General features: G+C 42.4%; 1 protein-coding gene across 2 annotated transcripts in view; it reads right to left on the reverse strand.

Moving 5' to 3' along the window:
* Positions 1-905: 905 nt before the first annotated feature.
* Positions 906-26,285, reverse strand: part of PCSK2 (proprotein convertase subtilisin/kexin type 2) — a 129,609-nt gene continuing 104,229 nt past the window's right edge. For both annotated transcript variants that reach the window (XM_065059275.1, XM_021290991.2), the window contains exons 8-12: positions 24,932-25,107; positions 12,612-12,827; positions 11,214-11,314; positions 8,430-8,657; positions 906-4,330 (exon numbers count right to left, since the gene is read on the reverse strand). In XM_065059275.1, the coding sequence (XP_064915347.1) occupies positions 3,844-4,330; positions 8,430-8,657; positions 11,214-11,314; positions 12,612-12,827; positions 24,932-25,107 (1,208 nt within the window). In that variant the 3' untranslated portion in view covers positions 906-3,843. The remainder of the gene's footprint in view (positions 4,331-8,429; positions 8,658-11,213; positions 11,315-12,611; positions 12,828-24,931; positions 25,108-26,285) is intronic.

The following is a 26,285-nucleotide window of genomic DNA, read 5'->3' on the forward strand; positions in this document are numbered from 1 at the left end:
GTCAAGGACCATGAGGAACTGAAGCCTAAATTCTGCTGCAATCTCTGACCTGCTTTCCACAGACATGACGGTTGCCAGTAAGGCTGCAGATGATGGGCATCCAACCTCCAGCATTCTATTGTTCCTAATGCCAAGAAGTACAGTAAATGTTATGAGTTATGGGCTCACCTCGGCTTTAAATGCAGACTCTCAATGACGTGTTTAAATGCTGATGGTGGCGGTGAGATACTTGCAAGCATCGATTCAGGAGCACCTGGGACAAGACGTAGGTTACCCCAGACACATTCTTGCCTTTGTGGCAATCAGAACTAGATCAGGCGGTTCTCTGCCACCTTTTACACGGTAAGAAATTCTAAAATGCAATGTACCCTGTGTCATGCGATCATGTGAGATAAAAAAAGTACCTAAACGTGTGGGTGAGAAGTCAGGAGGAAGAGGGGAAACAGGGTTGTGTGGATCAAAGTGTTCCAAACAGTGGAAAAAAAAAACCCTGCTGTAGTATTTCCTTGGGGCCAGAACTGCTGATGAAGAGCAGTGCAAAAACATCACTGTCTCCTCGCATGTCCCCTTCCCCACCAAGAGCAGTGGCTCAGTACCCACATTGCCATGTCTCGGCAGAGCTGCCCTTGGACCTGGCGTGTTTTAACCACCCAGTTACAGCCAAGGCTCTTCCTCGCCCACGGCCTTCATCTTCTCTGTCCCACTGTATCACAGAGTTAGCGTAGAGCCTGTCAGGCTGCCTCTGTTGCTACCACCTCTTTTGGAGGACTGTGTTTATCTTCTCAGTATACATGGGCTACAAATGTATTTATTAGAGTAAAAAGCAGAGGCATAGGAACTCATCCCACATTCAGCAGCATAGCACTGCCTGTGCACCTTTGGGTTGGCAATGATGATAGGACCTGCCAGTTTGCAACAGCTCTTTATTTTACTCATATTATAAAACATCATCACAGGGCTTTAGTTAAACAGTGTTCACCTGTTTCAAATAATGAGCTTCAATTTTTCCCCTTTATTATAAATACCAATAAAATTAACTTTATTTTCCATCAGCAATACCATAAAAACTTAATCTAACTGGACATACTTTTGCAGTGATCTCCTGATGCAAAAATCCTGAAGAATCTGAAGTAGATCTCTATACTGTATATACACTTAGTTTTATATATACTTATATCAAAACTCACCATTTCTTTATATCACTCATTATCGTGATCTTTCACTTAATAAATTATGTCAGCATTATGAAAATATGAACAACCATCTAGTTATTTTGCTGCTTTATAAGATATTTAATGATTGAACAGAGAACTTCAGGATTACATTAATGCAATGGGGAGTCATGTACATGGTCATATAAGATTTCCACACGGACTTTTCTTATTCCAAAACTTTTCCCGCACTTTAGAAAAAAAATCTTCAAGTTACCTCTTTCTTTAACACGTACACACAAAAAGTAATGATGTGTGTATATGTAGAATACATTACATACCATATGTAATTCTATACATATTTATAAGCAAATACATGTAACATACTCTGAATATACATATTGTATGTAATATATATTGAGAGAGAAATACCAGAGGTGTGTCATAAGCATTTAGACATACAGGTGTATGCATATATATATATATGGTAAATTCTTCCCTCTGATATGTATGTGCTGCTCTTGCTGAGAACTGGGTGCGTTCCACGGAAACCCACCCGCACCAGTGTGATCCAAACAAAGACACAAACAAACCTGTCCCCAACCCCTTTAACTCCAGGAGTTTTGGCTCGTGCCGCATGAACTACAGTTCATGCTTTGAAATGGGCCCCTCTTGTCCTTGGGTTAAGTTTTAGATGACCAAATTAAACACAGTTGACACTATAATGTATTGAAACAAATAACAGAGCACTTAAAAATCACATGGGTCCTGATTCTTTTCCTGCCAATGCCTGTTTTATCCCAGCGTGACTCAATCATCTGAAGGGACTGCGGCACACACACCGAGGAACCTGTGAGTAGTGCGAGGCTTCTTGTCTTGGCTTTACAGTATAATTCACATAGACTTTGAGTAGGTTTAGCTGTTTATTATTTTGCATTTAGATTTGTAAAGGGAAGAACAGGCCTCATGGAAAGATAAAAGATGGATATTCACTAGAATAACAGCACGGATTATACATTCTTAAGTGAAACGTGTGCACTGTGTAACCTTTGGGTTACGTTTTTCATTTGTTAGATAAATACTGAATGTGTTTCTACTACTATACACCTGATCAACCAGGACAACTCTTATTAAAACATTTTAGATTAATACTTTGCATATTAAAAATACATAATACAATTCTAAAACTAGTCACTGCTAAAAAGTAGATCTTAGATCCTGCAAAGATCCGAAGCACGTGCTCATTTAGCATTCGAGTAGGTCCACTGATGGCCTTTACTGTGCCTAAATATTTGCAGAATCAAGACCTTTTATTATTCAAAGGTTAACTTTTGGATCTCACACCTGAGAACACAGTGGTTACTACCACGAGTAATCCCCACCAAGGAGAGTGTTATATCTTGCAGCAATAGCCGGCACATGCTCCAAGGGTGGGAGAGACTGACTTTACTCATGTATGAGTGAAGGTGGGACTGACTCTAAACAGCCAAGAGCAATGATTACCAACAAATCTTCCCAAACATACTACAGTTTATTTCCCAAGAAGGCCAACTTTGCATTACACATTAATAACTTAGGCAAATTCTTCTCCTTAAATATATTTGTATAACATAAAAATAACTAATCTCTTTTTAAAAAATGAAATTTGAATTAAAAATTGCCTTGCGACTGAAACTGCGTATTTCAAATTTCCCCCCCCGCCAGCAATTTACTGACAGCTTGTAAACCCCAGAAAACACGGGTCTGTGGTTGGAAATGCTGACGCTGCCTCATCTTACACCGCTGTAGCACATCTTGCTATAGAGACTTTTGCACACAGGTTGCCAGAAATCCTACAGCTCATTGCCCACGTGCTCATTCTGCTGTAAGACGGTAAATTGATTTAAATTGCCAAAATTGAAAAAAAACCCCAACAAAATAAACTGAAACTTGTGCTTCTAGAATGCCCTGACCCTGTTTGTAAAGCACTTCCCCTTGTCATCTGGCTTTGGCATTGCTTTGCCTTCATTATTGCGTGCCTGTCAACCCATTCTGTGGCTGAAGTGTTAGTGTGTGTGTTGTACAAGTGTATATTTTAAAGAAAACTCTCAAAATAATTGGATTTCTGCAAATCGGACTGATAAATTTTCTTCAACTCTGGATTATTTATTTTTGTAGGGTCTAGTGCTACTTTGGTTGAACCCAATGGGGAAAGTCCCACTGAAGTCAATGATTTAAAAGGAGCTGTTAGATGTTCAAAGGCCTCTCCAGCCAACCTCTTTGTGATTCCCTCTCTCACAATCATTTTTTAAAACGTGCCCATTATCACCAACTGCCAATGTTAAAATTCAGTCTTTTTTTTGTTGTTTTTTTTTAATACAAACAACATTTACCACAAAAATATGAAGGTAAAAGCTATCAACTTGTTTGCAGGTTATTACCTATTCGTATGACACAAAAGAAAAATCATTTACAGTCACAAACTGTACATAGTATTTGGTGGGGGGACTATATTGTGGTTTAGAGTAAAAAAATGATTGCTTCAGTGGTAATTAAAATAATTATTGATGAGATAGAAGACTTTAAAATCAAGAAAGTGTGATAATTTGGCTACAGAGACGATCATTGTAATATGTCTAACACAGAGGTTTGGATAGTAGAAAGGTGAGCAGAGGGATCTGGGGAAGGAAAGACACCGTCATGCAGAACAGCATTAGTTCTTGCTCAGTATACTCTTCAGGCTTCTCTCCACTGCTTCATCTAGTTCTTCTTCCAGCTCTTCCTTCTTGGACATGGCCAGTTTGGACTGATAATCTTTTACTATTTGGTCTATATATGGTGCGCTCTGGGTCCCGTGCAGCATCAGTGTCCACTCCTTCAGCACCCCCCGCTGCGGCAGGCTGCCCACAAACCCAATCTCTAGAGCCCAGGTGCCTCGGGGGTCTTCTCCCCAAGTGTGTGTGGTCATGAAAGGCCATTTGTCAAAACCCACCTTGGAGTCGTCATCCCTGGGACGCCGGCTCAGCAGAATGGACTTTGTTCCCATTGGCGAGGTCATGTTGATGTTGAGGTCTCCTCGCCTGGTAGAATTCACAGTTATAACTGCTTGGACGTGTTCAAGGTATCGGACAAAGTTTTCCTTCCCCTCACAAGCATCAGTTGTAAGTGTGAGGACCAGCTTGCCACTTGGTGGTATCTTTCTGCAGGTCAAAAGATAATTAAGCAAATTAAAAGAATAAGATGGCATGATATGCCTCAGTCTAAAACTACTGGGTTTTGGTGCCTCACAGAAAAACCTGTACTATATTAATTGTTAATACATGGAAATGTAAGAAAACAACAGGGGAAAACTTAGCCAGAAAAGAACATTCTGTTTTTAGAAAATGATATCAAAACCTTAATTTGAAATTACATTATGAAATGTACACCTACACAAAGAGAGAAAGAATACAATTAAGAAGTACATGCTGCTATTTAATAAATATTAACATATATTTAATAGCTGCCTTGTCCCTACTATATTGGGTAATTGCATAATAATGTGTACATTCAGTGGCAGAACCGTGAGCAGCCGTGTCAGACAGTCACCTTAACAGGCAGCAGTGAGCGGCTCGCTGGAGCCAGAGCAGCCAGTTGCTCAGAACTGGTGCAGTCACACTCAAGCCTACATCCTTGTTTTAATTTGGAAACCAGCACAACCACGAGATCCCAGTTTCACCTCATCTGAAAAATATTTTTCCACTAAAATTGCTATCCCTGAACTGCTCCCATACAGGAGGACACACAGAGAGGAAAGAAGTTGCACTTCACTGAGTTGCCAAAGTGCTACACCTCGAAGTCACAAGTTCCTTGGTGGTTGTAATTCAGTCCTTATGAAGATGAACTCACAGCAGCTGAAGGACATTTGTCCCAAGGCTCATCAGAAGGCTGGATCCACACATGGACACAGGCCCAAGGCTGCCGAGCGCCTATGAAACCCCTCGGGGGTCTGGATGACACTGCCAATTACCAGCTGCCTCAGAAACTGGCTGGCAAACTACACTGAAGTATAAACATCTTGATCAGCCTGCTGTGAGCAGTGTGATGCTTTCCTCTGTCTAGAATACTTGCAAGACAAGAATTACTGTGATCATTAAAAAAGGGAGTGAGTCACAAAAGACTGCAGTCAGCTTGTCGTTACCTCTTCCGGTGGCTTCTCCATGACCTACATTTTGCATTAACCACACTGTGGCAATGAATCCCTCCTTTTCAAAAGAAAAGAAATGAGCATCAGCCTTTCCCTTTGCTAATGAAATAGTGCATTCTTTGGAGACCAGTGAAAGCGTTTCATCCACGCCTAGCTTCCAGGAATTATTTTCTTCTTGAGATGAGCTCCAGGTATTACAGCTTAGTACATCACTAATTGGCTCAGGCCAGTCTCTTCCCCACCTTCATACAGTATTGCTTTCTTGGGAGTATTTGCAGAGTATAAAGACATTCAAGTCCAGGTCCTCATGGCATTTAAACACCTTAAATGAAAAACCTGAGTTGTTCTGAATCTTACAGGTGCCCTTAGAGCAGAAGCTGGTATAACATAAATATTGTATGGTTAAAATACCTGAACATGTGATACCCTCAATATTTATTTAGTGTGCCAAAGCACAAGGAAAATGCACTGTATGCAGCCAGAGGTGAAGGATCATAATCCCACAGTTGCCATACACTTGCAATTTCTCTACATGGGAAGCATCATCCTCAAAGCCACCTGAATTCATATCTCACAGCAACCTCACAGAGCGGACAAAAACATTTGCCAAAAAGTGTTTCATTCCCACAGTTGTGATAAGCGCTTCTACCTCCTCCAGTAAATGAGGGAGGACACCACAGCGTGAGCCTTTTCTGTCTAGCAACAGCAAAACCCAAAGAAATAAGAGCAGTGTTATCACTCCGTCTGCTTTGCAGACAGCCTGACAGCTGCAGCTTTTCTCTCCACCTTCGTAAGTGCTGCAGTGCAAAAGTTATCTCAGCTCTCAAACATATGAGAAAAGGTTTGCTCTGTTTCCCCCTCTCCTATTAATTAGAATCCAATACTCTCTGCCTTGCTAGACTAATTACTATAGTCCAGCTGAATTTCCCCAAAGAAATAAAAAGAACCAGGGGCGGTCGAAAAAAAGCCTGCAACGAGAGGAGCAGAAGAGGGTTTTCCACACCCTCACAGTGCAGCGCTGCCCAACTGCTATATATGTGTATAAAACATAGTCACTTTTGCATGAACTGCGGTACCCAGCTAGAGATGAGCAGGGGTTGCTCAGCGCTCCCTGGAAACACACTCTGGTGCTCCTGTTCCTCAGCTAATCAACTATCGTGTCCTAAATCATATCTCCCTGAAAAAGCCAGATTGAGACTTGTCCATTTTTTTTCTTTTTGCTGACGCAACAAAAATCCCTTTTCAGGGACAGTTGCTATTGCTAACGAGCGTCTCTACATGCAGCAGAGAAATGCTGCACTAAATACTGATTGCTTTCAGCACGCTGTCTATTCTAGGCTGTCAATGATTTCCTGGTCGGTTCCTGCTAATTGACAACACTGCTCTGGTACACACCTCTGGATCAACCTACCTAAATCAATATTGAATATGTATTTTACATATACCAATATCTATACTAACATAACCACATAGAGAATATATATAGAAAATGTTGCTCCAGCAAAGCCAAACCAGAAAAATACCCCAGTTATCCATGGCTGAAGTGCAGTGTAGTTTTAATTTCCAAGGAGTCTCTGGAGATGCTGGGACCGAGTTTTATTTACTATGTAATTCAAAAAATGTAGATATTGCAAGTCATTATGCTTATTATCTCCTGTCAGTGACATTTTCATTGGGGGATGTAAATATTACTGCAGTCCTATTAACATATAGATGTGTTAGGTAGTTCTGGGGGGCACCCATGAGGACCACACAATGAGATGACATTGCAGTCAAGTTAGGAGGTTGGCTGGTGACCGACTTGGTTGAACTTCACAAATCTGCATTAAAAAAAGGTTGTTCTGGGTGCTGCTCAAAAGATACCCATACAAGGCAGCGTACTTCTCAACCATGGAGCTTGTTGGGAAGCTTTACTGCAGTTCCAGATCCTTGAGCTGGAGGAAATACACCATCACCTCTGCTCTTCTATGTGTTCAACAGCAGAAATGGGACAGAAAAACAAAGGGAAAGGAGACAATACTATGGCAAAGCAGTTGCCCCGCTCTGGCTCAGTCTGCACAGTGTCTAATGCATGGAGCCAAGCCTGCAGAAAGAAATTTCCTCTCTTCTTCTAGGATGATCCTCTTTTCAATAACCAGGGCTGTCCTAAGATAAATGCGAACTTTTGACTGCATTTAAATTATGAATAAACTAGAAAGAGCTCAAAATTAGCTTCTGCAGTTTCTCATTTGGTTCCTACCTGTGCGCATGCGTAGGCCAGATAAATTAAAACTCAGATCTGTGCTGTGAAACCTTGGATCCTGCAAATATAAACCCATCTGGAAGGCTGGGAACAAACTTACACTTTGCCTGGCTGAGCTATGTGCCAGGATGGCATAATGGTTTGCTTTTCTTTTCCAATAGAATAATGATGCCTTCAAAAATGGCACGGAAAAGTCATATTTCAAATGGTATAGACATAAATTGGCCACTATTAGATTAGTGTTTCAAATAATTAAATTGAACTATAGCTGTTGTAGTCAATTAGTATTAATTCATTCACTTGTTGACTCATTCACTTTAGCACATGAAGGTAAATCAGAAAATAATTTGACTACCTAGCCTGCAATTAGAGATTTGAGGAACATAAACCAAACATAATTAAATGCTGTAGTCTTCAAACTGAATCACTGGTACCTATAGATGATTGTTTCAGTCTTCTGGAGATAAAACTGTCTGCTGGAATATGTCACAAGGAGATACGACCAGGCTGACAGATGCTTCATGTGGCAGCAGTTTATGTAATTTACAGTGCCAGCCTCCCAGATTTTCACTTGTGCACAGGCTCTTAATTCACAGGAACTTTGGCACAAACATACCTGTAAGCACCCAGGAGAAAGGGATGTTGCTGCTACCCCTAGTGATGATGAGCTGTGGAATGTACTCCTCCAGCAAACCGAGAGTTCAAAGACCATGTAGTTGATTTTACCGTACTGAAATAATTGGAATGCTACCGGTAATGTTAGGCTTTCTTAGAAAAAAAATCCTCGTTATGTTTCTTTGACTCTCTATGCCTTTGTCAATGTCTTTGCATGCCTGGAAGAAGCCAAACATATACTAAACCATCCACTTACTCAGGTTCCTGTATTGACCCTCCAACGCAATGGAATCTCTCGGGAACAGTCTTCCAGTCTTTCGCCATCTTAACCATCGCTCCTGCATCTAGGACACCGTAGCCAAACAAATGGTTGAATTCCAGCCCAACGCCATTTCTGCGCCATTGATGAACCTCATCGTGAAGCTGGTTCCTCTTGGAGGTGAGCACTGTCAGATGCTGCATGTCTCTCCATGTCAGATCCACACTGGGGAAGAGCAACATGGAAAACAGCACAGTATTTCCAAGCAGATATTAAAGAAAGTGTGTTTGAGTAAGTCTGCTTCTCTGAATCACACAGAAGTTTTATCTAGACATATCAATAATAAAGCTTCTGTTGATTTCAGCAGGAACAAGACTAGGTTTTAATTGTATAGTACTTCCCCAAAATATACTCCCCAAAATTGCAAAATAATTTCTTATTGTTTCTCTGTTCTTAAAAACAACTGCTTTTAATCACACATGACAGATCCACCATGCAATTTTTAAGATGATGAGTAGGATATTAAACCAGATCCTGAGAAGAATACAAAGAGGAAAGGATGATGACAGAACTTCACCCAGCCCTCTTCTTAAACTGCCCTCCTTCTCCTTGGCTGCTCATGTTTCCCATGGGCTTTCTAAGGTTCACCCAGAGGTGACCTGATGAAGCTGTTGAGCTATTATATAACAGCCAAGGTCTTAGTAATTCTGGTGGTCTGGTAATACAGATATACGGGTGTGGGTGGCTGTAGGTTTGCATTGTAAGGTATAGCCGAGGTTTATCACCTGTGATAAGCATGGATGGATGCAGTAAAGTAACATTTGTCTAGATTTGCTGGTTATTTTTCATCATCAGCTCTTGTCTTCCTAGATGTGCAGTGATTATGCTGACAGGAAGGACACTTGTAAGTTATTATTCTGGAAGCTTTAGAACTGACACTCTAAGGCTACATAACTAAAGCTATTCCAGTTGTTTCATGATGAACTCTTTCAACGTTACAATATGTCTGATTCAAACCATCAACATCAAAGGATCTGCTTTTCAGCTTTCTGTGCCCCAAGTAATAAGCATGTGTGCATGCTGAATGTACACCAGAATAGCCACTGTCATCTCTCCGCGGTGACACAAGATAGCTGAAAACCAGGTATCACTTGCATCATTCTTATTGAAACCTTTAAAGAGCTGCTACATATTTTAAACCCATACTTTCCATTTCACAGATTGATGTGGTTTTAGAGACATGTCAGACATATATTGTATATGAGCTGAGGGACATATGACAGACAGCAGTTGTCTGCATGGACAATGGTGAACCAATCCTATGAAGGCTCTTGCAACTCAGCCTGGGTAGTTCTGCACTCACATGGAGGTTTAACAGAGCCAGCCTAGAAGAAGAGGGGACACTAACGGTTCTTTCTGTCTTCCCCTCCCTGCCCCTGCCCATCTTCTCAGCAAAGGCTGGAAACCCAATGGCGAACCAGGGGTAATAGTCTGATTTCTACTCGTGATAGTTTGGCAAGAGTAATTCCAGTCTTCATGGGCAGTCCGAATGAAGAGGGATGGTAGTTACTACTGAGATATTAAGGTTGTAGTCCAGGTTAAACATGCAGTGGCCAGAAAACTATTTAAATCTTTACATTTTTATGGCCATGATTATTTATTACATCATGGCTGTCCCACTGAATGAATTCAATAGTAGAAGGATTAATCATCCAAAGTTAAACACTTGGCGTGTGTGTTTTATGTTTATAAAACCTGAAAAATGAAACCTGGTCCAAGTTTCACACAACAATCATTGCTCTGCTAATGACAGAAACTTTGTCTCCTCTGCCAAATCTTCATTCTTCTGCATACTGTTGAAGAAAACTATGTACACAGTGCTCTCTTCATGCTATGGTTACAGAACCTAAAGCTGTACACTTGAGGAAATGTTGTCTCACTTCATAAAATAATTTAACACAAAGTGAAGACATGGTATAGGTTATTGTAAGGAAAACTCTTCTGAATCATTAGAGAATAATGAAGCAAGATATACAAGAGGTCTCCAATGCCATGAATACCATGGAGATGATATGGATATTTACCCTTTCACATAACAGAGCAATTATGTAGCACAGAAGCAAATTACCAGGAACGGGTTAAGAAAAAAACAAAGGAAACATTCCCCACCACCATCACCAAAACCTATTATTACTGTAGAACTGATTGCCACTGGATGATATAGGTGCCAAATACAGACAAGCTGAAAAGAGTAAAATTCAAGGAATATAAATCTGCCTGTGACTATTAAGAAGAACAGGCTGACTGCTCTCTCTTCACACCACTGGTTGCCAAAGCTGTTGCTGAAAGACTGCTCCTAATCCCCGTTTGTTGTACTCTCCCCTCAGCATCACTGCAGACAGCATGTGGCACAAGATGAACTCCTGTTTGATACCACAGGTTTGGTTTATATTTTTGTAGGCTGGGCGTCCCACACTGGATATGTGAAGAAACGAAATCATCTCTCCATCCAAACAGTGCTGGGGAAGACAAACCCCTGGAAGCAGTGGATGGAGAGGACACAGAGAGAGCGAGTCAGCCAAAATCTATCTGCTCTATGGCTTTGGCGAGACTGTCACTGCATCGGTAAGATACCACACACATCACTAGGGCAGCAGGCAGCTTGTCAGCTGCTCCTTCTAGCCCCGTGCCACAGCCAGACAACTTGTCTGATGAACAACGTTAAAGAAACCGCAGGCGCTCTCCTCTCTAGAGCTCACAAGGCATTTCCCAACAGCATACTTAGCCTCCAGGGCCAAGGCGAACACTCCGGCTGCTTCAGGGGCGGCTGCAGATGTTCCTGAGTGACGCAGGGTGCAGTTGCCATACAGATCCGTTGTAGCCTGCAATAATATTAGACGTAATCAATGAAACCAGCTAGCCCATTTTTCTTGCAGCTCAGAAAAATACAGAAACTGGAGTTTGCGCCCTTGCTCTTCAGAGTAATTGTGTGTTTGTTCCTGGATCTGTTTTCTTTAGAATAGTGTATCAATTTAAAACCACGGTGAGACATAGCTACAGAAGGCATGAATGCAAGAATAAATTATTATGTAGTAAAAGAGTGTTTATTACCACTTAGAACTCAAACTTCTATAGATGTCATTCATGTTCCATAAACACAGTTTAAACAGAGGCCTTAAATTACCTTGTTGTTATCAGAAGGATTTGAAACTACAACTTTTAACAGTATTGAGCTTCCTAACATTTGTGCAACTCTAGGACCAACAGTAGTACCAGGCTGCTATCCTCTATGCAGATTAGTCACTAGAAGAGACTAGAAGGAAGCCTTAGAAGTACATTTTATGCTCATAATTACAAAGGTGCCACAGATCATCTTGGCTGACAGCAGCACAGAGCTGATATCAAGACAGAAATCGGTGTTTCTCCATCTGCTACTGCACAGGGTCATTTTGGATGCTAGGAGTTTGTCTTTGGGGTTTGAAACAGGGCAAAGGAAAATGTATAGAGGTGTTTAGCAAAGACTGACCTTGAATTACTACACCTGAACTTTCCACTCTGTGGACTAGACTGTCCTGGCTAGTCTGAAGGTGCTGAAGAGCAGCAATCAATACAGCGGACGAGAATCCCAGTTACACTCAAACAGAAACTGCCCATTTTCCAGGAGCAGGTACAGCCCTGTAGAGGACCTGAGGACAATGCTCTGCACTGCTCAAAATGAGACTGTGTGTCTGTGGGTAAATCTGAACCCCCACATTTCCTCCGTGGGTGACTGAATGTCTTTCTGCTCTGTGCGGTTTCTAGCACAGCAGAAGTCTGGTTCGCGACTGCTCTGCCTGTACCAGTAAGTGTCATCTCAGATATTGGCACCTTTCATTTCGATTTTTACAGAGACCTTTTGTCACACTGTCCTCTGGAAAGAGTGCAATCGAACTTCTAAATCTGATTTCTGGCAAAGGAAAGCATGAACTATATGAAGCTCCAAGAGATGGAAGATCATTGCTGTTCTCAATATGAACCCCACATCTCCTCAGCTGACAGTTTTGGCATGACCACGTACTGCAGATGAGAAAATATCCATCTCAACAAAGAACCATCTGCTGCTCCGAAGCAAAGAGAGTTGTAATAGGTCATGGGAGCGCACAAAGACAGCAGCGACAGCACAATAATATCTGGACTCACCACGCCAGCCTCCGGATTTCTCTTCCTCCCATTACTAAAGGTGGAGGCTAATGTTGAAGAGCAGCTTTCATCATATAGGGCTGTCCGTCCATCATTTATAGCAGAATTGATGGAGATCGTCCACATGCTCGATGCATAACCGTCGCAGTTACAGTCATCATAGCTACCCCCATCTCCAGAGGCCCACACGTAGATGCTTCCTTTGCCACCCCGGCCCTGTGAAAGGGGAAAATCGACTCTCTTGGGTTAAATTGCAAATAGGAGACAGCAGCTACTTTAAACTGTACATTTAATTGTAAAGCTAAGCACCTATAAAGGAGAACACTGGTCAAAACAAAACATACATCAACCTTAAGCTGAAATAACATGGACTTGTGCAGGTTATTAAATCTGGTTAACTGGCAGCCACAGGCAGTTCTGCAGCCTTAGGTACACAGCGTATTTCCATTTAGCTCCTGTTTTGCTTCATGCCCTGAAGGGTCCTGTGCCAGATGCAAAGACATTTTACGGATTCATTAGCGTTTATGTCAAGGTCTAAGTGGTAGGAGGAAAGCGTTCTTTCAAAAGGGATACAGGTCATCTCACACAATGCGTTTGTAAGATCCAATTAGGTTCAGCATTGGGTAAAACACTCTGTAAAACTGGCACCTTTTTCTCTCAATAGATTTTTCTCCAAAGGTATCAGTGACTCAGAGTTGTTTTTCTGACAAACCAGCTTCTACTATTAAGCAGAAAACTAAGTTATGAGACCATATAAGTCATCTACAGAAAGATGGTCTACCAGTTACACTGAGAAGGTGGGAGATGGATGGGAGAGACACAAGCTGAAGGGCAGCTAAAAAGGCTTCCCGCTAATTAAAGGAAAAATCTGTATCCCCTTCCAGAGAGGCAAGAAGTGGGAAGGGATCAACTCAGCTCCTCATCCCAGACCAAGGAAGAAGCAGAGGCTGCCTGGAAGAGGGTTAGACCTGAGAACCGTGGCACTCAGGGAAAGATCAGTGCTATGGAACCCAAAGCTCAGATCTCTAGTATTCCAGCACAGCCACCATTTCTCTCCGTGTTTAGCTTCACGTAACCCAACATTTACTTCTACAGCACCAGAAGGGCTCATGGTCCCAGTTTAACACACTGTTTATATGCACTGGGCAGAAAGTAAGAAAAAAATATCTCCTCTGGCCTCATCATTGTCCATCATTAACTGCAAGTTAAGGAATATATAAACACAGCAACCTGCAATGGTATTTTAATAGGGAACCTTTTCTGCCAGGAATTTAAATCAAATCTGAGTTCCCAGCAGTAGCTTCTATTTTTCATCATCCCCCACTGAACAGAGCAACCTCATTATTTCAGGCATGTTAGTGAGTTGCATTATAATCCACTGAATTGCACAGCAGGTTTGCTGCCACTGGAGTACGTAACATCTCAGGACATAAGATTTTCATAATAAAGATGATGGCTATGAAAAAGCTTATTGAAATCAGTCTAAGAACTCCCACAAAGATCTGAGCTCGATCATTTGAGTTTTAAGGGAGGAGGACACTGTTGCAAAAACACATACTCCAAGAACAAAATAATTCCAGGAAATTATTTTAAAAAAATTTAAAAGATCGGCATAACAAGAACAGTTATGTCTTTTTTCCCCTCGACTTTTTCCAAATCCCACCTTGTGCTCTTGCTGATAGCCCACAGGGCCCAACTCTGGGCTTTGGCCCCACTTCAGAGGCTACATCCCAAGCTTGACACCGTGCCCGCATCCACCTTCACGCCACCTTGCCACCATCTGTCTCCTTTGGACAGCCTTGGTGGCAGCTCGAGCACATCTCTCTGTCCCAAACAGGCAGGCTGCTGCCCAACGCAGACAGCAGGTGGCTGCTGGTGCCAGGAACAGGAACCCGTTTTTAAACAGCCTTTTCCTTACAGCCATTTTAAAGGGAGAGGAAACACTTCCTTTTCCTGTGATAGATTCACAAAAGTAGCTTGGTGCTTGCAAGCTGGCCTCTGCAGCATTCATCATGGGGAAGCAGACTTAGCCCTCCTTGGCAAATTGTTTCACGCAGCCAAAACTGGGTATTGCTGTGAAGCATTTCATTCAACCCACAGGTGAGATTTGTGGCAGAAAATGAATGTAACAGATTGCTGGTGGGGAACAGGAGAACCCATAGAGAAACTGAAATTTGGACTCGAGTCCGTAGGTGGAGTTTATCCTGCTGGGTGCTGCTCAGGACGGGCTTTCTGCATGTAATTACTGTAATGTGAGAATGGCCTGAGGATATCACTTCTAGGAGAGTCACATACCCAAGCATGGCTTAGTGTTAAAAACCTGTAATTCATACCTTAATACTTAATTTCAGTTGCCTTTCCCTCTTAGCTAGGACTGGAAAGAGGAGAAAACACCACTGGAATAAACTAATAGCAGCCCATTGTTTGCAATGATGCTCAGGACTTGCTGCTCACATTTCGCACAATCAGACCTGGAGCAGTAGGACAGTTTACACAGCAAACTACTATGCCTGTATAGTAGTGGTCTAAACCTGAAAAATCCCAGTTGGGTCACCTGAGTGTCATATTTAAAGTGAACTGAAAGCTCCTCTTTGCATCTCAAACTTACATGAACCAAAAAAATCTCAGCGGTGTCACTCAGCTTAGGCTGCTGTAAATTCAGGGCAAAATCTGGACTGGAGAGGGTGGTAGTAATACAAGCCTACAAACACCAGAGGGAGCCTGAAGGAAGACTCAGGAAGAAGAGAGAAGACTAGAACAATAATAAGATACATTTTAAAGAGTCTCTCTCCTCCGGAATCCTATTGAACCCTGCTCATTTACCCCAAAAGTGACACACCATGTGGCACACACACTTCTGAGCCATCTCAAGCTGTATCTTGCTAACAGCTGAAAATGGATCTTGACGCATTTAGTACTAGCCCTAGAGAGACCCACCTATCAATTCACGCTAAACCAGAACTGAATCTTGGGCAAGGCTACATGGACAAAGTCACAGATAGCAACCGAGAAGCTCTCTTTGCAGAAACGGCAGGTGTTCTATTTCCAGTGTTCTCCGTGGGATGTTGTGCTACCAGCAAAAAGTATTCCTGAGAAATTGCATTACCCCCTTTCTCATCTTCTGAAGAGCACAGTCCCAGAAAATTTCCACTGAACTACCTTGCAAAAGTGAGAATGCAGCCAAATTCACTTTATGTAACTTTAGGCACATCCTGAGCTCTTTTTTCCCTTGTTATTGTGTTCATTCATCACGCTTGCTGGGCTAGTACTTCTCAAAGTTTTCACTGCTTGATCACACTATCCAGATAAAAATGAGTGGTATTTAATAAACCCACTCCCGTCTGGGCATCGAGGTTGCTAAAGATGGATGGAAGGAAGATCACAGGCTTTACAGCATGTTCCTGATGCCCTTTGGCTCTGGCCTAATCCTGCAGTCATAGGTGAACAGTACAAGCTAAAAACAAAGAACAGGCTCCTGCCCTGAAAAGCCAAGTACCAGGGAACAACAGCATCAGGACAGCAGCACGCAGATGGGCCCAGAGTAACAGGAAAAAAAAGCAGCACCTGACTGTCAGGGGGTATTTCAAGATAAGGAGAGCCAAATGGCTTGCTGATGTTTATAGACTGTCCCATGTCTAAGGAAGAAAATGCACACAGAGCCCATTTGAAGAAAATATGAAGAATTACAGAACTGGAAAATGCTTTCTGTAACAAATTCGAAGCACATATTATTTTATAAGCTCCTTTCTTTTTGTGCAACATATGATAGCTATTTTGTAATTCTCCCCCTTAAGAAAACAGAAATGTTTCAGCACCCTCTATATAATTTAATAGCAATTTGTGTGCCTGCTATGCTAAGAGATAGGTTGGTGTTCCAGGAAAAGCAAAAAATTCTATAGCTTTTTCAAGTCTTTGCGACGGGTCCTACTGACTTATGAATAGGACTCGAGTTATTTTCCATCCCCTATTAATTCTGACTGTATTTTCATCTAAAACGAGTGTTTCTTTCTCTTCAGGACAGAATTATTTGAAAATCCTTATGTGTGTTGTAATTAAAAACCACATTCTTCAGTAATGATTGCTAATTCTCTCAGAAAGCCTAGTTTGCAGTCCAGGGTATGGTGTGCCCAGAACACACGGCTCTGCCTGGACACACTTTGCAACGCTGGCTCTGCAGGGAACATGAAATTGCCACCGTGCCCCCAGGATGGGCCGTGCCAAGGACAGACTGTGGAACAGCTGTGGGACCATTTGCCCGCTGTCATGACTTGGCCGGGGAGCATCAGGCTGGGTTCTCCAGACATCTAGGAGCCTATGCAGAGTCCTTGCTCTGCCTTGGTCTCCGCATCACTTGGGTACACGAGCGGTCTGGCGATGGGGTGTCAGCCAGCTGGAGGCAGCGAGTCCTTGGCACTGGTGTCCTGCTGCTCATCCTGTGCGCTGCCAGGGTTTTCTGGAGCCTGCCTGCGTGTTCCTGCATCCCTGACACGGTGCCAGCTGGACAGCCCATAGAGCCCTCGCTCTCCTGGCTCCTCCAGCTCCCTCTGCATCTGCCAGGCTGATCTGCTCAGAGCAATCTGGTAGCCCATGACTTGTCACGCACCGGAACAGGCTGCCCAGGGAAGTGGTGGAGTCTCCATCCCTGGAGGTGTTTAAAACACACATAGATGAGGTTCTTATGGACATGGTTTAATGCCAAAGTTAGGTTATGGTTGGACTCGATGATCTTGAGGGTCCCTTCCAACCAAAATGATTCTATGATTCTACGATTCCCGGATCCCTCTGCTCCTTTGCTGTACTGATTTCTTGTGGAGCGCTAAAATCTAAAGCCCAATCTGGGCAGAAACACATGCCTGACAGTAAGCTCACACATGCCAGTCAAGTAAGCTCACTTTAACCACACAGCCACCAAAGTTTAAAGCAGGAAACATATCTGGATTTCCAATTTTTGCCATGGCACACATTCCGGGGGACAGCTGCCTTGTTTGAGCTGAATGCCTTAACACTTCTCCCACCTCCACCACTTCCAAAAGCCTGGAGCTGCAGCACTGTACCCCTGGCGAAGTCCAGGATGTCCAGCACACTCCCAAGTTGTGGGGTTCAGCACAGAAGAAACAGCAGCTGGGTTATCACACTCAAATCCAGCACTGCTGAAGGTGCTGTCCCTTTGCTGTTGGCCTGCCCAGCTCTCACGGGTTCGATGGGGAAGGAGGAAAGTCTGTTTTGGCAGGAGCAAGAACTCAGCGGAACACTTGGCTGCTATGCAGAGGACAACGGTCCCTTGGAACCATGTTTCAGCCGTGCTTCTCCTGGTTTTGTCCCTTTCATATTCTGCTGCCTTCAATAACTGGCTTGTCTGGTTCCTCCTAGCAGATTTCTGAAAATATCTGGCTCAAGTAATAATCACCCAAGTACAAGAGATTGCTGCATACAAGGTTCTCAAAGAACTGAGCCCTATAATTGTTAAACCCTAACAAAAGGCTTTATGTAAGTTATTCTAGACCTGGCCAGAGAAGAGTACTGAACTCCCATCCACCCCCCCCCACTTAATTGTGTAACAATACCTCCTTTGGCTAAAAATACAGGGTGTCTCAAAAAGACGGACTCAATTCAAAGCAGCTGTGGGGTCACCATCTTGTGAATCACCAAGGCTGGGGCTGTTTGTGCCCTGGGAATCATTCAAAACTCTATTTCCCGCCCTTTCAGGTGCTAAGAGGTTCATCCATGGGCAGTTCATGGTTGCAGAGATACAGTGATTTCAAATTGGGTCCATCTTTTTGAAACACGCTGTAATGCTTGACCCATTTTCTACATTTAAATTACTGTCGAAGCTGGGTGGGCTTCTATTAACTGAGAGAAACAAATGGCAAGTTACACTTTTGGTGAAGAGGCGGCATTAGTTTTCAATTAGGGTTCAGTCCAGCACGGCAACGGGGCAGGAACTTTGAAAATGCTGAGATAAAACCGAGTAACTATCCATTCCTTTTTCTGTTGGACTCTCGGCTGCATACTGTACGTGATAATTTGTTACTGTATTCCAACAATTCTGCAGGTGTCATTCTGGTATTGATAATACTTGCAAAAATCCATCCTGTATTTCTGAGCTAGATTACCACTGAGAAAAAGATTCTAAACATCCGATTTACTTTTTGCCAGTGATGATGCTGGTTTCTGTCCCCAGAGCTCCCAATTGGCGTGATGAACCCTGGCCTCACAGTGTCACCTGTGGCTCTTGCAACACTGTGCAAAGGTCCCAGCTGGCAGCACCAGCCTTGCTGCTGAGTTGTGGCACAGAGATTGGGCAGAAACACTCTTGGGGTCAGACTGAAACAGCTAAATCTACATTTCGAGGCTACATTATTGTCTTGCCTCCTTAGAAAACAGTAATTTACATGTCAATAAAGGAAATATTTACATTTGGAGCCTACAAATATTGCCGTGTTGGCCCATGATAGAGCAGCTTTCTGCTCTTTATTGTAACAGTCATTTGAGTCTTTGTGAAGGGCACTATTTTACCATGTCACAGGCCCATGCAAAGCACAAACCTACAACAGCCAAGGTCCTCAGCTGACCAAAGCATCCCTGAGGAGGCCAGTATCACAACAGAAATCAGTGGCACTTGGATATTTGCCCCCATCCTGTCCTCATAGAATCATGGCATCATTTTGGTCAGAAGAGAGCCTTAAAATCATCAAGTCCAACCGTAACCTAGCTCAGGCACTAAAGCATGTCCCTAAGAATCTCATCTACATGTCTTTTAAACACCTCCAGGGATGGTGACTCCACCACTTGCCTGGACAGCCTGTTCCAGTGCTTCACAATCTTTTCCGTGAATAAACTTTCCTAATATCCAGTCTGAACCCCCCCTGGCACAACTTGAGGCCACGTCCATTTCCTGAGCTGTGGCAGGAAAGCAGACGGTCACAGACCGATCTCCAAACCTGGGTCATGTACTCAAAGGTTGTGTACCCCATCGTCAGGTTGGAAAAGCTGGTCGTGCTGTTTTACAAAAGCCTGAAAATATCCCGTGAGGTGAATGAGGTGACTTCAGAATTCCAAGCAGATGTAACATACTTGGTGTGAGGTTTTAACGAGGTTTGATTTTATCTTATATGAATAAGACAAGGCACGGAATTATAATGCATATTCCAGACACAATAGCAATACAATAGTAAAGAGCTCCCAGGTTCTAAAGAAGCTTGTAAGGCGTCCTCAGAAACTGAGTAATCAGATGGTCGCCAGACAGAACATAAAGCAATTTCCCTATCCTCATTTGGCTGTTGAGCAAATGAAACAATAGAACTGCATATACTTTATTAATGTGCTATCTTCAGCATATTTCAAAGAACAATAACACAATGTCTGTGGCCTTGGAGAGAGGTAAATGAAAAATATTTCTTTTCATTTTTAACACCGTCCTTCCTTCTCTCATTGGTAAGCCCAATTACAGACCCATGATGAGACTATAAATTCTTAATACTGCTCCCCTGGCAATTTGTACTTGTGCAGCATTTTCTTAGGTAGAACCATATTATATAAGCAATAACATTTTCACCAGCACAAGCACAAATGGATCGTGACTTATATATTTTGGCTTAGCTGGCAAAGTCTCAAGAAATTAATGCAGTCCAAAAGCAACTCTTCACAACCTACTAATATAAAAGCCTACATGGTAAAAATGCAACAGATAGAGACCAGCTTAGCTTGATTACTTCTTGTTACTGCCTTAAATTCCAATAACTGAAGCTGGAAAGAACTGGACTCACGAAACAGCAAGTAAGAAACATTTACTGGATATTGCATTAAAAACAGGATGTACCACAAAATGTGGGTGGAATTAGTTCTTGAGCTAGTTACCTTTTCCTGTTTAAGATGACTGCTGATACAATTCTGGACGCAAGGTACCAGAGAATAAAAAGTCTATATTTAAGAGAGTTGTGCTGTCTCAGGAATCCATCCCTACCTCCCCCCAGCGTGGCTCAGCACAGGTCATACAAGGGCTCTGTATATCACGCAGTATCACTTTGGCCATACTATATCTAAAACAATACCATCAGCTCATTCTCCTCTCAAATGAAAGTACTTCTCACTCAGATAAGACAGCTGGGTGTGCTCAACACCAACAGGCTGCTTGTTCCTAAGTCCACCGTCCTGGTTTCTTACTCTGCTCCGCATTTTAGTTTGTATTTCTGCACCTGCGGTAAAACCCCTCCACAGCTTACCAAAGAAAGATATCTGCAAATATGTGACAGTGTGATGAGGAGTGACGAAACTGAGCACATAAGCAGGGCCAAGATATCTCAGGACAGCTTAGAACCATGTTAGGTTGGTGATTTACTGAGACTGTGAAGAAACATACACCTTTCTCCCTAGACCCCAAGAACCTGCTGCTGATTATAGGTGAAGCTCAGACAGAGTCTAGAGGCCAGGTAACAAAATCAATTTTTTGCTCCCGACAAGTGTGTTTGAAGAAAGACCGAGCGTGACAGAGCACACTCCCTGGATCTCTCTTTCACCAAACGGAACAGCATTTGTCCCTTTGCCTGTTGGGGTGTCTCCAATGGACACCTGACTCTGCCTAGCACAGTCCTCTGTTACAGCTGGCACCCACCATCAGCTTCCTCACAGCCACGGGCGAGTGCAAGACCTCCTCATTAGGCAGGTACTGGATATGAGTTTCAACCTAGTGTTTAAATACCTGAAGTTTCATTAAGTCCTTTCCAACTGCGTCCCCAAATACGTGTTGTCTAGCAGCTGGAATTGGCATTAAGTGAGATTGTTCATTTGTGTCAAACCGACGCTGGTAATTGCCGAACTGCTCATGGATGTTTGTGTGCATGGAACTCTTTCAATCCCTGTCCTGAATCGGCTGCTAATTCAGCTGCGAGCTCATTTCTCTTTGCAGCCCAGCTACCACTATTCAGTGACCCAGTCATGCTGCTGACTGCTGCCCCGAACTAAAGTAATGAGATAACACAGCGAAGCACAGATTGAACTAAAAATGAGTGCAATTGTGGCTTAAGAAGAACAAGCAACTTGAGTCCCCTTCCCATACCTTCTGATTACAGGTATTACACTGACACCAAGTTCACACACACGCCATCCCCTTTGTTTTCAGCCTCAGAAAAGCAATTAGTAAAAGAGCCCATAAAGGGGTTGCCACTGTGATGGACAGATTCTGCTGTCCTTAATGACGCTGTTTTAGTGCTGCCTTTATTTATGCTGTTTACCTTACAAGCAAAGAGCTCACCGAGGTGAATGTATGATTAAAACAGAAGGTAAGAATTAGCTTAACAAATGTCAGGACTGGGAAACAGAGGAGGAAAGGTAAGAAGATGGGCTTAGTCCACCTGGTTATGACTGCACAGCTTCAACACATAAAAACAGACACACAAACCAGAAGTCTCACAGTTTCTGCAGTTGGCATCATCTTCTTGTTGTCAGTGACTCATTATCCCTGGCAGCTCTGGAAGGAGGACTTCAGAAGGGCATGACAGTAGAATTGAGTTTAGGGGAAGGATGAAACTCTTGCCAGTGGGTTTCTCCTTGGGCTGGGTTCCCAAGTATGGGGGCAACAAGGTAAATATTTGTCAACTCAGTTAACTGCATATTCCTTGTCAGAATTTTCTATCACTCCAACTTATTTATTTCTAGTTTACTGCATCAGAAGCAAGGATATTAACCTTGCTCTGTGCAAGAGATCTTCCATTTCCTTCTAGGATATTTGGAAGTATTGCTTTTAGTTTAATGACACGTTTTTATTCTCAGCATGTTGCTTCCTCCCAGCCAATATTTCAGCTTCATCACTAATTCATGAACCATCACTCTGGTGAGAATCAGCCCTAGACTAAGAAAAAGAATTTTCACATTTATTTGCCTCTCAGTTTATAGAAGATACTTTTCTCTTTAATAAGAGGGCCTTTTATTCAGAAAAATGATCATAAATTAGATTTACATTTGTACAGTCAATAGGAAATTTGATGCATATATTATAGACCTAAACTAGGTAAAAGGGTATTATATCAAAGGCTGGTTAGTCTTCCTTTACATGCAGGAAAGTGCAGTGTTTTTTATAAAGCACCACAGAGAGCACCCAGCATCTTGAAATACCTTTAGAAAATATGGCTCTCCACAAAAAGAAATTAGAACAAACTATACCCAAAAACCCCTTCTATGACAGGAAATGTAATGAGCAAAATAAGGGCAGATAAAGCTACCATCACCGTGCAAAGGGTGTTATCTGGGGTGGAATTGTCTCTTCATTCCCACACATACTGCCAGGAGACAGCTGGGATGCTGCCACTCTAAAATTACGTGTAATTGTCCCCAAACAACAATATCTTTCTTAGGTACAGTCCAGTATTATTCCTCCTGCTCTTTAATTCTGCAATGGCTGTTTGACCGAACATGTTTCCTAATGCAGGCTCTCCTGTTCATTTTATGCTTTCTGATCAAGTATCAGATCCCCATTCTCCCTCCTCAAGCATTCAACCTGAGAGACCTCAGGGCCCCTTCCAGCCTTAATATAGCAAATTATTTCTTAAAGAGAGTTACACACAGTTTTGAGGGGAAGGAATTAAAACAGTAATATGCCCAACACTCCCAAGTATGAGACTATGACCAGGCAATAAAACAGAAGAGAAAAATCCCTTCTCCTGCACTTAACATTCAAAGAGAAGGTTAATTCCAGTGTAAGTCCACAAACTCAACCATACGGTGATACAATAACAAGTTAATAGAAAGATCTTTTAAATACCAAACTGCAAAAAAACATGACTACAAATTAAAATCTGCTTTGTTTGAGAGGGTGAAATACCTCTATTTAGTTTAGTTTTCAATCACCTGTCAGGGTTAGTAGTGCATTTTCTGTTACTTTAGACAAGTTCTGCATGGGAGGAGAATAACACAAAAATTATACGGGAATTCTACATTCAGAGTTTAACTCTGCTCCAACCAACGTTAGTGGAAGATCAAGTATCCACTAACTGTAAGATATCAAGACGTGGCTAAAATATATCAACTGTGTGACATACCTAAGAAAGATTCTACCCAAGACAGGAGTATTAAGAAGGTCTTTATGGAAACTCTAGATAAATGAAAGAAAGTCATGAGAAGCTTATGTTAGATGGCTTCACAGCAACTTTGAGCTCATCAAAGGTTTGTAAAGTTTATACTACAAAACTGAGCAGACTCAGGAGAAGTTTGTGACAAGTCTTGCCAAGTTATTGCAGTACTTTTTGAGGGGTGAGAGCATGAAGGTGACTAATCCATCTATTATAGGCAAAACATTTGAGGTTCAGGATTCGAGAAACGTTAGATGCTTCACTACCTACCACAGCAGTAGATTTAATTATCATGTCACAAAACATGGTAAACTGAACGTGCTGCTCACAACGAGGTGGTGATGAGGAGTGGGAGAAACTGGCACAAGTAAGAGGAGGAAATAATTTGGATGGAAAAATGAGTAATTGCAGAGCTCCCACACAAAACCACCCCAGATGTGCTGGGGAATTTCAGATCTTTTCATGATGGATACCCATCTATGTTCAACCAAGGCAAGGAGGCTCATTCCCTACAGCACCAAGAGCAGCTGTGGTTGTCCTGGCTGCATGACACCAAATAGATGGAGACAGAGCCATGCAAGGTTGGTTTTGGACTGGTCTGTTTTGGTTTGTTTTTTTCTATTTGAGTCGTGGCACACATTTTACGCGACCTTCTAATAGAGTACAGCTTCAACAGATTCCAGGATGACACTGAGTGTCTTCAACAAAGACCACAGACTGTTCCTAGAGGGAGTTGGAAAGGTGGGAATAAACAAGGAGGCTTCTACTACTGGAGAATATATCGTTCCATGGACACCTGAGGAGTTGTGATTCAATCACAGCTATAGTAATGACCACACATGAGTGACCTGAAAGACACTACAAATTGAAAATTATAATTAAACTGGGGGCACACCAAAACAGCCAATGTGAGGTCAGTAGCACAGCTGGCATGTTTCAACCTGCGGAATATTTACAGCATCAGGCTCCTCCATTTTGACTGCATGGCATACGAAAAACATTTGTAAACTGACCAGAGATAAACACAGTTCCATGCAAGACAGCACTGTATCCTGAGACTACGCAATAAAAGCAATGCAGCAATATTGCTGAGAGAATATCAGTGGACCTGGAACATGCTGAAAATTGTGATAGTTTACATAATTGCATTGTGTTCTGCAACGTCTATGGAAGGCCCACGTATTCCCAAGTCACTGGTTTCAGCGCATGTACGTATCATTCTGCCCCAGTACCCAGCTTATTTAGTAAGACTGTTACCTTGTTCACACCATCTGCCATCGCTTGCAGTGTTAGCTCTCTAGGTCCATCCACAGTTTTCCCATTATCAGTTGGTCCCCAGCTGGCACTATATATGTCTATGACTTGAGGCATATGACTGATGGAGGAAGCCTCAATAATGTCTGTCATAAATGGCTGATCGAGCATTCGAATACCTGTAGATTTAATCAACGTAAACATGAATTATGCATTACCCACCACAAGATGAAATCTCAGCATCTGGAGAAGTCCCTCCGTTACAAGTATTTTAATTCACTGGCAGTTTAACCTGCTCAGTAATTCCGTGCTTGCCATTCCCATTTCACCAGGGTGTGCTTACCCAGCAGGACGGCAGCATTAAACACCCAGCCACAGCAATGCAGTGTGGCCCAGAAAGAGAAAGCACTCGTTAGCTTTACAATTACGTAGTATTTTCCATCTACTATTTGAAAACACTTTTAAAACAGTAGTATTCATCAATCTCAACATTTCATAGCATTTAAATAATATTAATAGTATTTAAAATATTATTTTGTAACAACTAGGGAAAAGAATTAAGGCCCCTCCCCAATCTAATTTATACTCAGTGATGTCCTGACACTTCATTAGTTTTTCAAGTAATTTTTCTGTTTATTTTGGTTCTACTCCAGAATTTAATCAGAGAGGGGAAACACACTACACAATTTCCTGGAAAAATATCATTGTGTCAACATGCAGACACAGTAGCAAAATATCACCAGTATTTGGAGAAAAAAGCAAACTAAAACCTGCTTCCTTTAACTCCTACTGCAATAGAAATTGAGTTAGAGTTTAAGCAATACAATCCTAGGACATGTCAACTTCATAAAACCCCAAAGTGTTGGCCCTAAGCAAGGCAGAGAGTGTGACAGAGCAGCGCAAGCCCTCACATCCATCATGTCCCACACACAGGACAGATCCACTGAAAGTCAGTCTCTCGGTGGCCTCTGGGTGAGGCCTGAGTAACCACGGACACATCCCACCTCTCTTTTGTAGCCCTGAGTTGAAGTTCAGTTTACCCCAACAGTTTTAGGACACAAATGGGACAGAAATTAATACCGCACAGTGTGAATGGCAGTGATGACCCTGATTTAGAAGCCACTGCTTTTTCTATATTCAATACAAAACCCATGTGCCAAATGTGAGGCTGGAAAAAGTGGTAGAAACTTTAAATAGAAACCAGATGAAAACTGGATATTCCTGATCTGCTCATTCAAGCTAGAAATTATGAAGTCAAATTCTATGAGAAATCCCTTCACATGATTATACAATAAAGATCTGCACTGTAAACACAGAATTAATTCCTGACCCCAGCGAGGTGGGGGAACAACAGGAG

The sequence above is a fragment of the Columba livia genome, chromosome 3 (assembly GCF_036013475.1).
Source record: "Columba livia isolate bColLiv1 breed racing homer chromosome 3, bColLiv1.pat.W.v2, whole genome shotgun sequence".
NCBI classification, from domain to species: domain Eukaryota; kingdom Metazoa; phylum Chordata; class Aves; order Columbiformes; family Columbidae; genus Columba; species Columba livia.